At 45.6% G+C, this 19,821-nt stretch overlaps 1 protein-coding gene and 1 non-coding gene across 4 annotated transcripts in view; both read right to left on the bottom strand.

The window, feature by feature from the left end:
- Positions 1-2,360: 2,360 nt before the first annotated feature.
- The window catches only part of TULP3 (TUB like protein 3), a 50,483-nt gene continuing 33,022 nt past the window's right edge, over positions 2,361-19,821 (bottom strand). For 2 of the 3 annotated variants that reach the window (XM_019038260.4, XM_019038262.4), the window contains exons 5-11: positions 13,151-13,248; positions 12,256-12,459; positions 9,962-10,074; positions 8,925-9,039; positions 5,775-5,873; positions 5,221-5,392; positions 2,361-4,180 (exon numbers count right to left, since the gene is read on the bottom strand). In XM_019038260.4, the coding sequence (XP_018893805.2) occupies positions 4,047-4,180; positions 5,221-5,392; positions 5,775-5,873; positions 8,925-9,039; positions 9,962-10,074; positions 12,256-12,459; positions 13,151-13,248 (935 nt within the window). In that variant the 3' untranslated portion in view covers positions 2,361-4,046. The remainder of the gene's footprint in view (positions 4,181-5,220; positions 5,393-5,774; positions 5,874-8,924; positions 9,040-9,961; positions 10,075-12,255; positions 12,460-13,150; positions 13,249-19,821) is intronic. The other variant, XM_063694568.1, reaches the window with a different exon arrangement.
- Positions 14,215-14,275, bottom strand: LOC115930315 (U7 small nuclear RNA). Its single transcript, XR_004066955.1, has one exon. It is a non-coding gene; the product is annotated as a U7 small nuclear RNA (small nuclear RNA).

The following is a 19,821-nucleotide window of genomic DNA, read 5'->3' as shown; positions in this document are numbered from 1 at the left end:
AAATCTTTCATGTCAATGCCCACCAGTATGTCCCTGATCACTAGTGTACAAAACTGTGTCACAAAGAATCTATTTGGCCCACCCACGGTGGCTCATGCCTGTAATCCCAACACTCTGGGAGGCCAAGGGGAGAGGATCGCTTGAGCCCAGGAGTTCAATACCAATCTGGGCAACATGGTGAAACCCTGTCTCTATCAAAAATTAAAAAATTAGTTGGGGGTGGTGGATGCCTGTAGTCCCAGCTACTCAGGAGACTGAGGTGGGAGAATGGTTTGAGCCCAGGAGGCGGAGGTTGCAGTGTGCCAAGATCACACCACTGCACTCCAGCCTGGGCAACAGAGCCAGACCCTGTCTCAAAAAAAAAAAAAAAGCAGAAAAACTGGCCAGCCATGCACCTTAGCCAAAAAGAATCATATGAAAAAGAAAATACATGTTGTGCATGTGGAAGACTAAAAAAAAAAAAAAAGGAAAAATCAAGTTGTAAGAATCGACTCCAGCTCTTGTCCTGATTTTTAGGCTCTTCTTGCTTCTTTCCATGTGTTCATCACTGTGATGCTGATAAGAGCCAGAAAGCCTAGGAAAGCTTTGTGGACACTTTTTTTTTGAGACAGAGTCGCATTCAGGCTGGAGTGCAGTGGCACAATCTTGGCTCACTGCAAACTCTGCCTTCCCAGTCCAAGTGATTCTCCTGCCTCAGCCTCCCAAGCAACTGAGATTACAGGCACCCGCCACCACGCCCAGGTAATTTTTGTATTTTTAGTAGAGACAGGGTTTTGCCATGTTGGCCAGACTGGTCTGGAACTCCTGACCTCAAATGATCCTCCCATCTCGGCCTCCCAAAGTGCTGGGCATGAGCCACCACACCCAGCATTTTTTTTCAACTTCTGAACATAGGGCAGCTTAAAAATGTGAAGGCCGGGCATGGTGTTTCGTGCCTCTAATTCTAGCACTTTGTAAGGCTGAGGTGGGAGGCTCACTTCAGCCCAGGAGTTTGAGCTTGAAAAACACAGTGAAGCCCTGTCTCTACTTGAACACAAAAATTTAGCCAGTCTTGGTGGCACATGCCTATAGTTCCAGCTACTCAGGAGGCTGAGGTGGGAGGATCCCTTGAGCTCAGGAAGTTGAGGCTGTGGTGAGCCAAGATCACACCACTGCACTGCAGCCTGGACAACAGGAGACCCTGTCTCAAAAAAAGAAAAAAAAGAGGGGGGGGGGGCCGAGCGCAGTGGCTTACGCCTGTAGTCCCACCTACTCGGGAGGCTGAGGCAGGAGAGTTGCTTGAACCCAGGAGGCGGAGGTTGCAGTAAGCCAATGTCACCCCACTCCACTCCAGCCTGGCAACAGAGCCAGACTCCGTCAAAAAAAAAAAAAAAAAAAAAAAAAAAAAAAAAAAAGGCCGGGTGCAGAGGCTCATGCCTGTAATCCTGGCACTTTTGGAGGCCAAGGTGAGACCAGCGTGGCCAACATGGTGAAACCTCTTCTCCACTTAAAATACAAAAATTAGCTGGGTGTAGTAGCGCACGCCTGTAGTCCCAGCTTCCCAGGAGGCTGAGGCAGGAGAATTGCGGAAACCTGGGAGGCAGAGGTTGCAGTGAGCCGAGGTCATGCCCACTGCACTCCAGCCTGGGTTATAAAGCAAGACTTCGTCTCAAAAAACAAAACGTTAACACTCAGAGGCAAGTGATGGGGTCTATGAGATAGTTCATTTGTGTTGCTGCTGAACCAGTAAAGAATGCCAACAAGAACAAACCTGGGAAGCGGACCTGGGCAGGCATGCAAAGAAGGTACACTCTACCCTCTGTGGCCTTGCTAAGCTCAGCTCTCGGTCCCGTCCTCTGTCCAGATGCCCCTGGCTATCATGTGTACAGTGTGTCTAGGTAGCCTCCGGAACACAGCCTTCTTAGTCTGCAGATTCCTGCTCTACATCAGGATGAAGTTGTTAGTAATCACCTGGTTTTACAGAACTGATGTGTTACCAAAACATTTTTTTTTTCTTTTTTTGAGGCAAGGGTCTCACTCTGTGGCCCAGGGTGGCATGCAATGGTGTGATCTCTGCTCACTGCAACCTCAGCCTCCCAGGTTCAAGCGATTCTCGTGCCTCAGCCTCCTGAGTAGCTGGGATTACAGACATGCACCACCACACCTAGCTAATTTTGGTATTTTTAGTAGAGATGGGGTTTTGCCATGTTGGCCAGGCTGGTCTCCAACTCCTGGCCTCAGGTGATCCGCCTGCCTCAACCTCCCAAAGTGCTGGGATTATAGGCGTGAGCCACTGCACGTGGCCCAAGATGACAATTATGATTATAGAACATGACAGTAGGAACTTCCTGAGGCATAGGACTTGCAAAGGCAGTGACACATTTTTATATAAATTAACTTTTATTTCTGTAACATATAAAAGGTATAAATAGGACTTATGTAAAAACCAATCACCTGCACACACAAATTATGTGAAATTAGTTTATATATCTCTTTAAACCAGAGGGAGGAAGAAGCAGGATGAGGTCCACCTGGCCCACCATAAGTCCTTCCCCACATGCTGTCGCGTATTAATAGCTTCTGTGGCCAACCAGGGTGATCTGCCAGGCAGTGCCTCAGGATGGGGTGGGGGGTGGTGGTGGTGACGAGGTGTGAGGCTTCTGGGCATGGAGGCACTTGGTGGGATACATGCCTGAGATGGAAACAGTCTCGTCCTCACCCAGCAGGTGGGACTTGTCGGTGGGGGACAAGCCAAGGGTCCCGCAGCTGCCAGTTGGCTCTCCTTCACATGCTTATCTGATGTGGTGCAGGAACAACAGGCGGAGGTGAGAGGTCAGTCCACAGAAGGGAGGTCTGAGGGAGCAGCCGCCATGGGTGTCCCACCCAAAGCTGGCAAACAGTTCTGTGCACAAGGGATGCAGCTGAATGGTGCTGATGGTGGAGCTCACAGAGCTCCTGCATTCTCAAGGTTTGGATACGTTCTGGGAAGGGTGAACTGGTGTAAGAGTCACATAATACGTGGTGGGGTGTAATAATCAAAAAAACGTAGCAAAACACCTTCTGTGCCTATGAGCCAGGGTTGAGGGAGCCGAGAAGAAAGTCCACAGCTCTGCCACACCGGCCAGCAGTGCTCATGTCTGCTGGCTGATCCTCCCCAAAGCCTCTCCTGCCACCTTTTTTTTTTTTTTTTTTAACTAAACTAAATGGTCAATACTGCCATCTCTCTTGATAATGACAAAGTGTTTGCACAGGATGCCTACAAGTGTGTGTGTCGCTCCTCACTAATGGATCCGTAGTGATACAGCTGTGAGAGGCACTCCTGGGTTGAAAATGAAGGCAATTATCACATTACTGTCGGTCCTGACTGAGTCACCTCTAGAGTTTATGCTTTCAGCCTTAATTGAAATGAAGACAATTATATAAAATTCTCACATAATTGATCACAAATGTGATCACAGCCATTCTGACTAAGATTGGTGCTGGCCAATCTGCTGTGAGGGAATGAAGAGAGGAGAGGAACTGCGATGTCAGTCCCTGATTCTACTGCAAGTTTCCAAGCACATGAAATCCCATTCTAGCTTTGGAGACCCCAACGTGACAAGAATCTCCCTGTGCTTTAAATCATCTCTCACCCATGCTAAGCTGTGATCCCTCACCAAGTCTATGAAACCTGGAAAAGGAGTGAGAGTGCATGGGGTGTGTGTGTGTTTTATATATTCAGGGATCATTCCAAAAGGGGCAAACTATTGCTCTTCATGTCTGTGTTTTATATATTCAGGGGTCGTTCCAAAAGGGGCAAACTATTGCTCTTCGTGTGTGTGTTTTATACATTCAGGGATCGTTCCAAAGGGGCAAACTATTGCTCTTCGTGTGTGTTTTATATATTCAGGGGTCGTTCCAAAAGGGGCAAACTATTGCTCTTCGTGTGTGTGTTTTATATATTCAGGGATCGTTCCAAAAGGGGCAAACTATTGCTCTTTAAGTCCTGGGGCAGGGAGGGGAAGGGGAGGCCACCGTCTGCTCCTGAAAGCTCTGTGGGGAGAAGGGCTCCCTGCCTGACTGTTCTCTCATTCACACGCCAGCTTACTGTCAAAGCTAGAAAGACTGATGCCAAAGGCCTGTACTGCGCAAAGTGGGTAGTTGTAGTCCAGTGTGAACACGTCATCTGCCACACGTCCAAACTGCATGACTATATAATCAGCTAGAAACAGAAAGAAATCAACATGTTAGAATATAATGTGGTTGCACTCGGGGAAATCTTTTTCTTTTTCTTCCTTTTCTTAGATGGGGTTTTGCTCTGTCGCCCTGGCTGGAGCCTAGTGGAATGACCACAGCTCACTGCAGCCTTGACCTCCCGTCCCAGGCTCAAGTGATCCTCCCACCTCAGCCTCCTGAGTAGCTGGGACTATAGGCAAGCGCCACCACGCCTGGCTAATATTTTACTTTTTGTGAAGATAGGGTCTCACTATGTTGCTCAAGCTGGTCTCAAACACCTAGGCTCAAGTGATTCTCCTGCCTCGGCCTCCCAAAGTGCTGGGATCCTATTTATGATACAGAAAGAATCCTCCAAATAGGCCAGTTAATCACCAGGTTTCTGTAGAATAGAGAGCAGCTTGCTGGGAATGTCATAAACTCCATAGGCTAGAGCTGCCAGGAACCTTTATTGGGGTCATTTGCCTTTGTTTCCCAAACAACCTACTCTATGACTTCTCTGATTTTTTATTTTTTTCTGAGACAGGTTCTTGCTCTGTCACCCAGGCTGGAGTGCAGTGATGTAGTCTCAGCTCACTGCAGCCTCGACCTCCTGGCTCAAGTGATGCTCCCACCTCAGCCTCCCGGGTAGCTGGGACTACAAGTGCCTGCCACCACGCCCAGCTAATTTTTCTATTTTTTTGTAGAGATGGGGTTTCACACCATGTCGCCCAGGCTGGTCTCAAGCTCCTGGTCTCAAGCGATCTGCCCATCTCGGCCTCCCAAAGTGCTGGGATTACAGACGTGAGCCATGGTGCCCAGCCAACTTCTCTGATTTGCTATAGCATCTCTCACACTCCTCTCCCCTCCTCAACACAGTGATTTACAAGTTTTCTCTAAAACTGTAGTTTCATCTTTCCAAAGAAATCCTGTCTCTCCTCCATGATTATCTGCTGACTGTCACTTCTTATCATGTACAGGGAATGTGCATTCCCATCCTGTAAGAGCATCTGTCCTCCTCTTCCCACCCAACCCTTCCTGGAGGCTTACGGTCATTTTTGTGGACTATCTGGAAGTTCTTCACAGACGCCTGAGTGACCCGGCCACGGAAGTTGAGGACATAGGACTGAGTGTCACTGTTCCAGACGGGGGCCTTGTTGTGCAGCTCAACCAGATTTTCCATAGTTCTGTTCTGCCACCGTGAGAGCAAACTGTCATGGTTCTGTCCAAAGGGAAAATCATTACTTTGTACTGAGAACTCCAACTCTGCGAAGTAGAAGGTAGAGTAGGAGAATACTTTCTCCATTTCAGAAAGGGTAAACCAGAAGCGAAGAATGAAAGCCAACAATAAAGACAGGTTTTTTTTTTTTAATTATTCTACATCATCCAGCATTTCTCTTTGTAGAAAAAATGGTTTCAAGGCAACGACTCTGCAACTGCTCTCATCCTGAGGTTTTGGAGGGGCAGCTTTCCTAAAGAAGTGTATGGAGCTATCTCCAGTGTGGGGCTCTGGAAGCTCAATCTTTTTTTTTTTTTTGTATTAATCTGTGTATTGTACTACTGTCTTTTAGGTCTTTCACTGATTTAAATACATTCTTACTCACGTTTCGTGGCTGATATGGGATCTGCTTATGATTCAGTGTCATTCCAGGAATGATAACAGACATTTTCCTAGGACCTTTAAATCCAAGTACGTTCGTTTCCTGGAAGACAGGAAAACAAAGCAGAACTTGGAAACAGGAAAAAAATAGAGACCACATTCTTTTATAACATGAGACTTTCTTGGGAATGTAAGATGCTGACAATATCAGCTGTATCAGCCGGGGCAGTGGCTCACGCCTATAATCCCAGCACTTTGGGAGGCCGAGGTAGGCAGATAACCTGAGGTCAGGAGTTTGAGACCAGCCTGGCCAACATGGTGAAACCCTGTCTCTACTAAAAATACAAAAATTAGCCAGGCGTGGTGGCGGGCGCCTGTAATCCCAGCTACTTGGGAGGCTGAGGCAGGAGAATTGCTTGAACCCGGGAGGCAGAGGCTGCAGTGAGCCGAGATCACGCCGTTGCACTCCAGCCTGGGCGACAAGAGTGAGACTCTGCCTCAGAAAAAAAAAAAAAAAAAAAAAAAATCAGGTGTACCAAAAATAATTTTATTACTTTGCTGTAAACAGAGAATCAAAAACAGGAAAGTAATATTATATCTCTTTATACTTCTCTTTTTTTTTTTGAGACAGAGTCACGCTCTGTCGCCAGGATGGAGTGCAGTGGCACAATCTCAGCTCACTGCAACCTCCAATCTCCACCTCCTGGGTTCAAGTGATTCCCGTGCCTCAGCCTAGGACTACAGGTGCATACCACCACGCCTGGCTAATTATTTTTTGTATTTTTAGTAGAGACGGGGTTTCACCAAGTTGGCTAGGATGGTCTCGATCTCCTGACCTCGTGATCTGCCTGCCTCAGCCTCCCAAAGTGCTGGGATTACAGGCGTGAGCCACTGCACCTGGCCTATACCTTCTTTAAACACCTACATTTAAAACAGAATCTCTTGGCTTGAGAGTTTACTCTTACTCTTTTTTTGGGGGGACCAGAGTTTCACTCTTGTTGCCCAGGCTGGAGTATAATGGCACAATCTCAGCTTACCACAACCTCCGCCTCCCAGGTTCAAGCAATTTTCCTGCCTCAGCCTGAGTAGCTGGGATTATAGGCATGCGCCACCACACCCGGCTAATTTTGTATTTTTTTTTTTTTTTTTTAGTCGAGACAGGGTTTCTCCATGTTGGTCTCAAATTCCCGACCTCAGATGATCCACCCATGTTGGCCTCCCAAGGTGCTGTGACTACAGGAGTGAGCCACCACGCCCGGCCTCTTACTCTTAAGTCTTAAATGCGATTTGAGATAACTGTGAACAAACTGTCCAACTTTGTCAGCACCAACACATATTTATTTCCCAGTGAGGGCATAGCACTATATTACATACAGTGAAAATGAGTTGTGGTTAAATAAGGCCTGCACTAGGTATTAAAAATGCCCATCAAGCCAAGCAGATTATTCTTATTTTGAGATGGAGTCTTGCTCTGTCACCCAGGCTGGAGTGCAGTGGCACAATCTTGGCTCATTGCAACCTCTGCCTCCTGGGTTCAAGCGATTCTCCTGCCTCAGCCTCCCGAGTAGCTGGGATTACAGGTGCCTGCCACCACGCCTGGCTAATTTTTGTTGTATTTTTAGTAGAGACGGGTTTTTGCCATGCTGGCCAGGCTGGTCTCCACCTCCTGACTTCAGGTGATCCACCCGCCTCGGCCTCCCAAAGTGCTGGGATTACAGGTGTGAGCCACCACGCCCGGCCGATTATTATTATTTTTTAAACAGGGTCTCATGCTGTCGCCCAGGCTAGAGTGCATGGTGTGATCACGGCTCACTGCAGCCTCGACCCTCCTAAGACTCAGGTGATCCTCTTGCCTCAGTGCCCCCAGTAGCTGGGACTCCAGCGACTGCCACCATGCCCGGCTAATTTTTGTATTTTTAGTAGAGACAGGGTTTCACCATGTTGCCTAGGCTGGTCTCTCCTGGGCTCAAGTGATCTGCCGCCTCAGCCTCCCAAAGTGCTGGGATTACAGGTGTGAGCCACCAAGCCCAGCCAAGCCAAGCAGATTATATATGAAAGCTATAGAGGAAAGACACTTTACATCAAAGTGTGAAGTCAAATGGTTCTCAGGCATGTAGATAAGATCTCATGGGATTAATTTCAACTTAAGAAAGTTGAGACTTTGGAATAAAAAAACCAGCTGAGATGGGTCAATTCCTTCTTGCTTTCTCTTACTCAACAACTCTTTGAATATCTACTGTGTGCCAAGCCATGTGCTAGTATGGATATAGCCATGAGTAAGAATTCACAAGAGTTTACAAACTGGTGGAGACGGTTCATGTTGAACAAGTATAACAAATACATGTGGGTTACAAATGCTACAAGGACGCAGATGAAGGAATGTCAACCACATCTAGTGGAGTACATCAGAAAAGACTTTGATAAGGCAAAAGGCAAGAAAGAGGAAAAGGGAAGCCTCTCCAAGGAGGAAAGATGAGTGTGGTTGGACAAAGGAATGACAGGAGGGCTGCTTGGCTAGAATGATGGGAAGGAGGGGCATGCCAATAGAGAAGTCTGAAAGCAAATGCTACCATGTTAGATCTCGCACAATGGGTAGTCACTAAAAGATTTGAAGCAGAACAGGAGGATCAACTGGAGCCTCGTTTTAGGAAGATTCATTTGGTAGCAGCAGAGAATGAGCTAGATAGTTCTCAGGTCTCTCCCGGGTGTGAAATAAAATGAAAAAGTACAATAAAACAAATAATAATAAGATAAAACTTAAAAAGAAGTGGACTATAAATGCCAAAAAGAGGAAAAAAAATAAGAAAAAGAGATTAAAAAGAGAATGAACTAGATAGGAAAAGATTAAAAGCAAAAAAAGATCAGCTTTAATTTATTGTAACCTTTGGCCACTGGATAAGAAGTAAAGGTCTGAATTAAGTGGCAGCAGGAAAAAAGAAAAGGAAATAAGGGAAGAAATATTCTGAGAGTGAAAAATAATTGAACTTGGCAATTCAAATAACTAAAACTCAAATACATGGAGAAAATGGTACAGCAACAGAAATCACAGAAATAGAAACAAGCTTGGGAGGGGAGGTTCTTTAGCGACACTAGGTGAAAAGTGCCAGCAGGACACCAGGAGGGCAGGCAGCGGCCCTGGGAAAGCAGCACTCACATAGGAGATGGCAGCCAGCTCCTGCCGGGTGTGGGCCGCTCCCACCAAACCCCGGCCCTTCATGGGGCAGATGCCACGGTCATAAACTGTAAACTTGGTCCCCATGAGGTTGGATCTGGAGTCAGGAGAAAAAGTCACCATGATGATCTGTATTTTTTTTCTTATACAAACACAATCTAAGAGAAGGAAAATGGAAGCCTATTTGCCTGTTCTCCAAATGTCTCAATGTTCATCATCACTTTTTCAAAAATATCTCATTAAAGCAAGGAAGGAACTGAGATTATCTTTTAACTTTTTATTTACTTACTAATTCGAGACAGGGTCTCGCTGTGTCGCCCAGGCTGGAGTGCAGTGGCAGGGATCATAGCTCACTGCAGCCTCAAACTCCCAGGCTCAAGTCATCCTCCCACCTTAGCCTCCTAGGTAGCTGGGGCTACAGGTGAGAACTGCCACGCCTGGCTAATTTTAAAGTTTTTTGAAGAGATAATGTCTCAGTGTGTTGCCCAGGCTGGTCTCAAACTCCTGGCCTCAAGTGATCCTCCAACCTCAGCCTCCCCAAATGCTGGGATTATAGGCCTGAGCCACCACACCAGCCTTATTTTTTTATTTTTTTGAGACAGACTCTCATTCTGTTACCCAGGCTGGGGTGCAGTGGCACTATCTTGGCTCACGGCAACCTCTGCCTCCTGGATTCAAGCAATTCTCGTGCTTCAGCCTCCCGGGTAGCTGGAATTACAGGCTGTTCTACCACACCTGGCTGATTTTTGTATTTTTAGTAGAGAGGGAGTTCTGCCATGTTGGCCAGGCTGGACTCCAACTTCTGACTTCAAGTGATCCGCCCACCTTGGCCTCTCAAAGTGCTGGGATTACAGGTGTGAGCCACTGCGCCCAGCTTTTTTTTTTCTTTTTCTTTTTTTCTTTTTTTTTAAGATTACAACATCAATACATGCTAGTTGTAACCAAGATAAGGACTGTTCTGCAACTATAGGAATAAGACTATCAGAAAGAATAGGACAGTGATCTAAGGGTGCTTTCACCTAAGCTTGCCGACATAACTTTCTCCTTCACGAGATAAATCAACTGGATCAATGGAGATGAGGTAGTTGGCTGTTTTGCTCTTTTTCCGCTTTCTAGCTGCAAGAAGAAATATCTGGGAAAAGAAAAAGTGTCAGTCAAAAATGAAGTCCAGAGAACCTGCCCCACCCCTGGCCATGGTTGTCCTACATATTCATTCAGCCAGTGTTTAGCAAGTCCCCAGCATATGTCAAGCTGTTAATCTTTGGGTCTTTATCCCTTTCTCTAACTCTCTTATCAGAATTCACTATCAGGCCAGGTGCAGTGGCTCACGCCTGTAATCCCAGCACTTTGGGAGGCCGAGGTGGGCAGATCACAAGGTCAGGAGATTGAGACCATCCTGGCTAACACCGTAAACCCTGTCTCTACTAAAAATACAAAAAATTAGCTGGGCGTGGTGGCAGACGCCTGCAGTCCCAGCTACTCAGGAGGCTGAGGCAGGAGAATGGCATGAACCCAGGAGGCGGAGCTTGCAGTGAGCCGAGATCATGCCACTGCACTCCAGCCTGGGTGACAGAATGAGACTCTGTCTCAAAAAAAAAATAAAAATAAAAATAAAAGAATTCACTATCAGGGTTTTCTTCCTATACAGTTTTTCTAAATTCACTAGCTTGATTCTCCATATAATTAGTTACAACTTCATCCCTAAAACTTCCAGTTAAAAAAAAAAATCTCCAAAGCTGGGCCAGGTGGCATGAGCCTATAATCCCAGCTGCTTGGGAGGCTGAGGTAGAGGGATCACTGGAGTCCAGGAGTTCAAGGCCAGCCTGGGCAACCTTGCAAAATCCAATAAATAAATAACAATCAATGTTCATCCAATGCCATGATTAAGAGTCTTTCCAACTTTAGGAGAGACAGGATCCTGAAAACCTTCCCATTCTTTACTGTGATGGCATTTTTTTTTTTTTTTTTTTTTTTGAGATAGGGTCTCACTCTGTCACCCAGGCTAGAGTGCAGTGGTGCAATCACAGCTCACTGCAACCTCTGCCTCCCAGGTTCAAGTGATTTTCCTGCCTGAGCCTCCCGAGTAGCTGGAACTACAGGTGCATGCCACCACTCCTGGCTAATTTTTTAATTTTTTGCTAGAGGCAGGGTCTCCCCATGTTAGCCAAGCTGGTCTCGAGCTCATGTCCTCAAGGGATCCACCTGCCTCGGCCTCCCGAAGTGCTGGGATTATACGTGTGAGCCACCGCACCTGGCCTGTGATAGCTTTCTTAATGCCATGGGGACACAGACAGAGGAATGTCAACCACATCTGGTGAAGCACATCAGGAAAGACTCTGATTAGGCAAAGGGCAAGAAGGGACAAAAGGGAAGCCTCTCCAGGGAGGAAATACTCTTTTTTCTATACTGCTGTTGTGTGAAACCACTGTGACCTCAATGGCATGAATACCATCCTATATAGGCATCCTTCCTAAACTCTCCTAGACTAGGACCATAATAGGGAAGCAGGAGAGTGGCAGTGGCTAAGCAGGAAGACTTTAGAATTATGCAGAAATAGGTTTGAATTTGGCTCTGCCACCACTTAGTGCAATGTGGGGTAGGTAAGTCACTTCCTAAGCCCCAGTTACCTCATCTTTAAAGCAGAGATAAGAAATCCTACCTAACAAGGTGGCTACAAGGATTACAGGTGATAATATATATAGATTTATATGCATATACTTGGTCTGTCGTAAACACTCAATAAATGGTGGTTAGAAGAATTAACACCTAGTATCATTATCTTATTTCTAGGCTCTTAAAATCATCTGTTAAGACCTGGTATTAATCCAAATTAATAAAATAAAGTTCATCGCTGGCTCAAACTTATAAAATAAATTAGAATTTCTAGGGTGAGAAACAAGACATTTAACTTGTAGGTCCTTCTGTATTTCTAATTCCTCCTATTCCCTAAAACTCACTCTCCTTCCACAATGTCATGTTCTACCGTAATAAAAAGAAAAACCAAAAGAACAAACAGTAACATTCAAAAACTCAATCATGGGAGACAGGTGAAAATAATTACATTAACAACTACCCGTCCATTTTCCCACTTTGTGGATAAAGCTCTTATTTGTGGGAGGGCAGAGCTTGCTGCCTATTAGACCATGAGCTCTTTGCAGAAAATGAGAACACAGCATCTGGGGACTGAAAGATACAATCTACTTCCAGCTGGCTTGGTCTAATACCAGAGTTAGTTCCCTAAGGCCCATCAACAATCTATTCCCACAACATTCTTCTCTCTCTCAAGAGTTTTCTTAGAAATCAATTCTCATACCTTCTGATTTTCTTCTTTTTCCAAGTACATATAGTAGGTGGGGAAGAGGCCCCGATCCATTCCCCTTTTATCCCGGATTATCCGACATCTTACTGTGACACCTTGAGGGGCAGGACTATACACAAAGTCCTCCAGGTCGTCTATGTCTCCCAGGAGGTTATCAGCTGGTTGGGCTGCAGTAGCAGAACCAGAAGTGCCTGTATCCTGAAAGGACAGCCATACATGAGCAACAAGAGGCCGAGACTCAAAATCTGATTCTCTTTGAAAAACACTTAGTGGACAAAGCAACTTAGTAATTTACCCGTGTCTTCCGTCTTCTGACAGAATGAGGAAAACTGAAAAGTTAAATTAAGTACATGAATATTGAGAGTAATGAAGAGTAAGTATCAAAATGGGACAAAGCCTCACAATAGCTGACCTGAGACAGAAAAAATTAGATCATAAACTAAATTTGAGCTTACACTTCTGAAGGAACTCTCACTCAGTAATGGTATTTAAATACTGAAGATATGTTTGAGGGCTGGGCGCGGTGGCTCACGCCTGTAATCCCAGCACTTTGGGAGGCCGAGGCGGGCGGATCACGAGGTCAGGAGATCGAGACCATCCTGGCAAACATGGTGAAACCCCGTCTCTACTAAAAATACAAAAAATTAGCCGGGTGTCATGGCGGGCGCCTGTAGTCCCAGCTACTCGGGAGACTGAGGCAGGAGAATGGCGTGAACCCGGGAGGCGGAGTTTGCCGTGAGCTGAGATCATGCCACTGCACTCCAGCCTGGGTGACAGAGCGAGACTCCACCTCAAAAAATACATAATAATAATAAATAAATAAATACTGAAGATATGTTTGAGAAAGAGTCAAATTAGCTCTAATGGAAGAAGTTTCAGAACTACATACGGTTGAATTCTGGCTGGATGCAGAATTGGGTCTTTCTAAACATGCTGACTGGGATATTCCATCAGTCTCCTCATCGAAGTTCACACTTTCAGAGATATCTAGCAGAAAAGGAAGAACTGTTAGCACTGCCAACACTGTTTAAAAAAGGTCTTTGAAACAAAGATAGTTTTAATTTTCTTGCTTAAAACATTCCTAACTATTCTGACCATAAACACAACTATTTTGTCCAAATACATAAAACAGGCAAATTCATAGAGACAGAAAGTAGAATAGAGGTTACTAGGGGCTGGGGGCAGGGGAGAATGAAGAATTATCTTGAATGGGTGTGAAGTCTCTGGGATGATGAAAAAGTTCTGGAGATGGATGGTAGTGATGGTTGCACAACATTGTTAATGCACTTAATGTCACTGAATCTCACACTTAAAATTGATTAAAGTTGTAAATTTTAGGCAGGGCAGGCCGGGCGCGGTGGCTCATGCCTGTAATCCCAGCACTTTGGGAGGCTGAGGTGGGCAGATCACGAAGTCAGGAGATTGAGACCATCCTGGCTAACATGGTGAAACCCCGTCTCTACTAAAATACAAAAAATTAGCCGGGTGTGGTGGCACGCGCCTGTAGTCCCAGCTACTCAGGAGGCTGAGGCAGGAGAATCGCTTGAACCTGGGAGGCGGAGCTTGCAGCGAGCCGAGACTGTGCCACTGTACTATAGCCTGGGAGACAGAGACTCTGTCTCAAAAAAACAAAACAAAAAAAATTTAGGCAGGGCACAGTGGCTCGTGCTTGAACTCCTAGCACTTTGGGAGGCTGAGGCAGAAGGACTGCTTGAGGCCACCAGTTTGAGACCTGTCTCCATAAAAAGTTTTTTTAAAAAAATTAGCTGGTCACGATGGTACCTGTGTGTCTGTAGTCCTAGCTAGCTGAGGTGGTTGGATCCCTTAAGCCCAGGATTTTGAGGCTAAAGTGAGCTATGCTTGTGCCACTGCACCCCAGCCTGGGTGACAGAATGACACCCGAACTCTTAAAAAAAAAAAAAAGTGTACTTTTTTGTTATTTGGAAGGGAAGGGAAGGCTTCAGTAAAAACAGGAAAACTTGCTAGACAAATTCTAAAAAGAGCTGCAGCACTGGTAAATTATTATTATTTTTTGAGATGGAGTCTCACTCTGTCGCCCAGGCTGGAGTGCAGTGGCACCATCTCAGCTCACTGCAACCTCTGTCTCCTGGGTTCAAGCAATTCTCTTGTCTCAGCCTCCCCGGTAGCTGGGATTACAGGTGTGCGCCACGAAGCCCAGCTAATTTTTTTGTATTTTTAGTAGAGACAGGGTTTCACCATGTTGGTCAGGCTGGTCTCAAACTCCTGACCTCAGGTGATCTGCCCACCTTGGCCTCACAAAGTGCTGGGATTACAGGTGTGAGCCAACATGCCAGGCCAACACTGGTAACTTCTATGTTACGATGCATATTTTACCACGGTAAAAAAAAAATTCAATGATGCATTATTCTTTACAGTAGTTTTATTCCCCTCAGCATTTTCTTTTTATTTTATTTATTTTTTTTTTTGAGATGGAGTTTCGCTCTCGTTGCCCAGGGTGGAGTGCAATGGCGCAATCTGGGCTCACCGCAACCTCCGCCTCCTAGGTTCAAGCAATTCTCCTGCCTCAGCTTCTCGAGTAGCTGGGATTACAGGCATGTGCCACCACATCCAGTTAATTTTTTATTTTTAGTAGAGACGGGGTTTCTCCATGTTGGTCTGGCTGGCCTCGAACTCCCAACCTCAGGTGATCTGTCCGCCTAAGCCTCCCAAAGTGCTGGGATTATAGGCGTGAGCCACTATGCCTGGCCCCCCGGCATTTTCTTAATCTCTGTCTAGTTAACTAAATCTAATTAGGAATGTTTGAAATACTAGTACTTTGGATTTATGGAGCGTCTTTTATAGGAAATTTAAAACTGCTGGATGAAAAACTATTTTTTCATTTTATTCTTACATTTGAGTTAGAGGAGGAGATACTGATAGTCTTGTTGTTTTCTACTATTTCTTGTTTGTTCATGGAGTATATAATCTGGAGGGGAATGCAGATGTAAAATAAAGTGTGATCGATGTGTGTTATGAAAGAGTGACGAGCCTCAGATTTATATGTGGGAGTACAGGCTCAGGAAGAATCATTTCTCCAAGAGAAAGAGGCAGAGCAAGACCTAAACTAAATTCCCTTGTGTCTAGTATCTGCGGGGTGAAGTTACCCCTCATTGAAATGGTCCTCGAATCATAGATTTACAGATGGAATTAACAAGTGTGGCTTTTTTCTCTGAACCACTTTTTGTGCACATTCAACATCTCGGAAAGAAAAATGATCTATTTTTATACGGTACATACATAGATTGGTATTAGCTTTACTGAAGAACACAAGGATAAGACAAAGGTCAGTTTTAAAAAAATCAATCTCAGGCCGGGCGCAGTGGCTCATGCCTGTAATCCCAGCAATTTGGGAGGCCGAAGTGGGTGGATCACAAGGTCAGAAATTCGAGACCAGCCTGGCCAATATGGTGAAACACTGTCTCTACTAAAAATGCAAAAATTAGCCAGGTGCGGTGGCAGGCACCTGTAGTCCCAGCTACTCAGGAGGCTGAGGCAAGAGAATCCCTTGAACCCAGGAAACAGAGGTTGCAGTGAGCCGAGATCACATCACTGCACTCTAGCCTGGGCGACAGAGCAAGACTTGGTCTCAAAAAAAAAAAAATCAGCCTCAACTGAAAACATAGGTCCACACAAAAACTTATGAGTGTTGATAACAACATTATTCCTAACAGGGAAAGTGGGAACAATCAAACGTCCATCAGCTGATCAACAAAATGTGGTTTATCCATACAATGGAGTGTTACCCAACAATAAAAAGAATGGAGTACGGAGGTTATAATATGAAGGAACCCTGAAAACATTATGCAAGTAAAACACTAGACATAAAAAGACAAGTAGTGTATGATTCTATCAATATGAAATGTCCAGAACAGGCAAATCCACAGAGACAGCAAGTAGACTGGTGGCTGCCTAGGGCTGAGGGGATCGGAGGGAAATGGGAAATGACTGTTGAAGGTTATGACGTTTCTTTTGGGGGTGATGAAAATTTTGTAAAATTGATTGTGAAAATGGTTGTAGAACTCTGTACTGAAAACCAATTTATTGTTTATTTATTTAAAGACAGAGTCTCGCTCTTGTAGCCCAGACTGGAGTGCAATGGCGCGATGTCTGCTCACTGCAACTTCCACCCCCAACGTTCAATTGATTCTGCTGCCTCAGCCTCCCGAGTAGCTGGAATTACAGTTGCCCACCACCACACCCGGCTAATTTTTTTTTGTATTTTTAGTGGAAATGGAGTTTCACCACGTTGGCCAGGCTGGTCTCGAACTCCTGATGTCAGGTGATCTGCCTGCCTCTGCCTCCCAAAGTGCTGGAATTACCGGCGTGAGCCACCATGCCTGGCCTATTGTTTACTTGAAATGGATGAGGTGTATGGTCTGTAATTTATATCTCAAAAGAGTTGTTACTTAAAAAAATTATTTGCTTTGCGAAGGACACTTTTTCCTTCTGCTGTCTAAAATATTAACTTATTATTATTATTTTTTGAGACAGGGTTTCACTCTGTTGCCCAGGTGGGAGTGCAGTGGCCAAATCACAGCTGCTCAGTGCAGCCTCAACTTCCCGGGCTCAAGTGATCCTCCCACCTCAGCCTCCTGAGTACATAGGACTACACCATGTCCAGGTAATTTTTTGTAGAGACGGGGTTTCACCAAGTTGCCCAGACTGATCTCAAACTCCTGGGCTCAAGCGATCCGCCCACCTCGGCTTCCCAAAGTGCTGGGATTACAGGCATGAGCCACCACACCTGGCACCCCCCCTTTTTATTGGTAGCAAAAAGGCAGAAACTCCTGAGATATCACTATCGTATGGCTATCTTCACCTATTACTATGCTTTCAAATGCCATTTTAATACCAAGAACTCAGTTCCCGTGAATCTGTCTTGAGAGATCAAAGATCTCTCTGAAACTTTTAAGACAAGCAAATTGGACCCACTTACAGGGACATAATCTGCCGAACTGACACTTCTTAGAATTTAATCAAAACAGCACTTAATGGGTTTTATAGTCAAGATGCAACCTGTTGAGACATGAAAAGGCGTTAACTCACCTGGCACTGGAAGGCCAATTCTGAAAACGAACAGCCATTTCATAGAGCAGTGCACAAGGAGACAGTGTGGTGTTTACAGTCAGGGATAAAGAACGAGACTAAGAATCAGAAAATCTAAATCTGCCACTTTTCAGCTAGCTGACTCAGGGTGAGTAATTTAGCTTTGGTTAAACAGAAAATTATTTTTGCTCCGACTCATCCTATCTGTCCAACGCATATCTTTCACTTTCTTTTGTTGTAAAAATAGTGGTAGTAAAATAATAGGCAAGTACCATGGTCACCTTCAGGTTAAAGACAGGAAAACTGTCTTTACAAACCCCCAAGGCACTATTACAACTATTACATCAGATGAGGTAGTACATGTCAAGTGCCTGACACATGATGGACACTCACAATGTCAGGCTCCAGCTACTTCCCCGCTCCCCTAGCACGCAGGCAGACACACATCCTTCTTTGTTCAGCGGAATCACCCCTCCCTTCCTCCTGGTACCTCTCTTGTCTCTTCTCATTGCCCTAGCAGAGCAATTCTGCATCTCCCCTGCCTGTGCTTTTGCAAACACCACACTATATTGGAACTGGAGGTCAGGCCATCATCAGTCAAACGATCTCCTAAATAGCTTTCCTGTTTCTGGACTTGCCCCCTTCAATTCCTTCTTTCTGGTACACAGTAATTTTTCCACAGCTCAACTGTGATCATATCATTCTTCAGCTTAAAATTCCTCACAGGTTCTTACTGCTTTTTTTTTTTTTTTTTTTTTTTTTGAGACGGACGGAGTCTCGCTCCGTCGCCCAGGCTGGAGTGTAGTGGCATGATCTCGGCTCACTGCAAGCTCCGCCTCCCGGGTTCACGCCATTCTCGTGCCTCAACCTCCCGAGTAGCTGGGACTACAGGCGCCCGCCACCACACCTGACTAATTTGTAATAGAGACGGGGTTTCACCGTGTTAGCCAGGATGGTCTTGATCTCCTGACCTTGTGATCCACCCGTGTCGGCCTCTCAAAGTGCTGGGATTACAGGCATAAGCCACAGCGCCCAGCCCTATTTTTTTTTAATTAATTTTTATTTTTTATTTTTATTTTTTGAGACAGGGTCTCACTCTACACACAGGCTGGAGTGCAGCAGCACAATCTTGGCTCACTGAAGCCTCGAACTCTGGGGTTCAAGCAATCCTCCCACCTCAGCCTCCCAAAGTGCTGGGGTTATAGGCATGAGCCACTCCACCCAACCCAATTTTTTTTTTTTTTTTAATTTTTAAAGACATGGTTTCATTCTGTCACCCAGGCTGGAGTGCTGCGGCATGATCATAGCTCACTGCATCCTCAATAACCTGGGCTCGAGCAATCCTCCTAGCACAACCTCTCAAGTAGCTGGGACTACCAGTGTGTACCACCATACCCAGCTAATTAAAAAAATTTTTTTGTTAGAGACTGGGTCTTGCTATGTTGCCCTGGCTGGTCCTGAACACGTAACTTCAAGCAATACTCCCACCTCGGCCTCTTAAAGTGCTGGGATTACACATGTGAGCCACCATGTCCAGCCTTCTATTACTCCTTAGATAAAGTCCCAATTCCTGACGTGGTCTATTAGGTCCCATATAATTAGAGCCCACTTCCCTCTCCTGGCTCATCTCTCTACATCCCCCTTCCTACCCTATGACCACACGCCCTGAGCTGCTGCCATTCTGAACTGGCCAGCACCTCTTCCTGAGTCAGGCTCTAGCTCAAATATCACTTTCTCTGGGAAAGTGTCCAAGTGGAGTGAGGCGTCGGGCTCTCTCAGCACCTTGATTTTCTAGCTCTAGCCTATTTAAGTGCATGAAGCTTCAATTAGAATAAGCGCTCCATGAAGGCAGGAACCATGCTTACTCATGTATCCTAAGTACCTAGAATGTTACCTCAGATATGGTATGTACTCAAAACATATTTTCTTACTTTACTTTTGTTGTTGTTGTTGTTGAGACGGGGTCCTGCTCTGTAACCCAGGCTGGAGTGCAGTGGTGCAATCGCAAGCTTAGTGCAACCTCCACTTCCCAGGCTCAAGCCATCCTCCTGCCTCAGCCCCCCAAGTAGCTGGGACTACAGGTGTGCGCCACTGCACCCAGCCAATTTTTTTTTTTTGCATTTTTTGTAGAGACAAGGTTTCTCCATGTTGCCCAGGCTGGTCTTGAACCCTTGGACTCAAGTGATCTGCCCGCCTCAGCCTCCCAGAGTGTTAGGATTATAGGCATGAGCCACCATGCCTGGACTCAAACTTTCTTTTTCTTTTCTTTTCTTTTTTTTTTTTGAGAAGTTTCACTCTTGTTGCCCAGGCTGGAGTGCAATGGTGCAATCTTGGCTCACTGCAACCTCTGCCTCCCAAGTTCAAGCAATTCTCCTGCCTCAGCCTCCCGAGTAGCTGGGATTAATAGGCACCCACCACCATGCTTGGCTACTTTTTTTATATTTTTAGTAGGGACGGGGTTTCACCATGTGCTGGTCTCAAACTCTAGACCTT

The sequence above is a fragment of the Gorilla gorilla genome, chromosome 10, assembly GCF_029281585.2.
Source record: "Gorilla gorilla gorilla isolate KB3781 chromosome 10, NHGRI_mGorGor1-v2.1_pri, whole genome shotgun sequence".
Classification (NCBI taxonomy): Eukaryota; Metazoa; Chordata; class Mammalia; order Primates; family Hominidae; genus Gorilla; species Gorilla gorilla.
The sequence above is the reverse complement of the archived record's forward strand: the minus strand, read 5'-3'. Positions and strand labels throughout refer to the sequence as shown.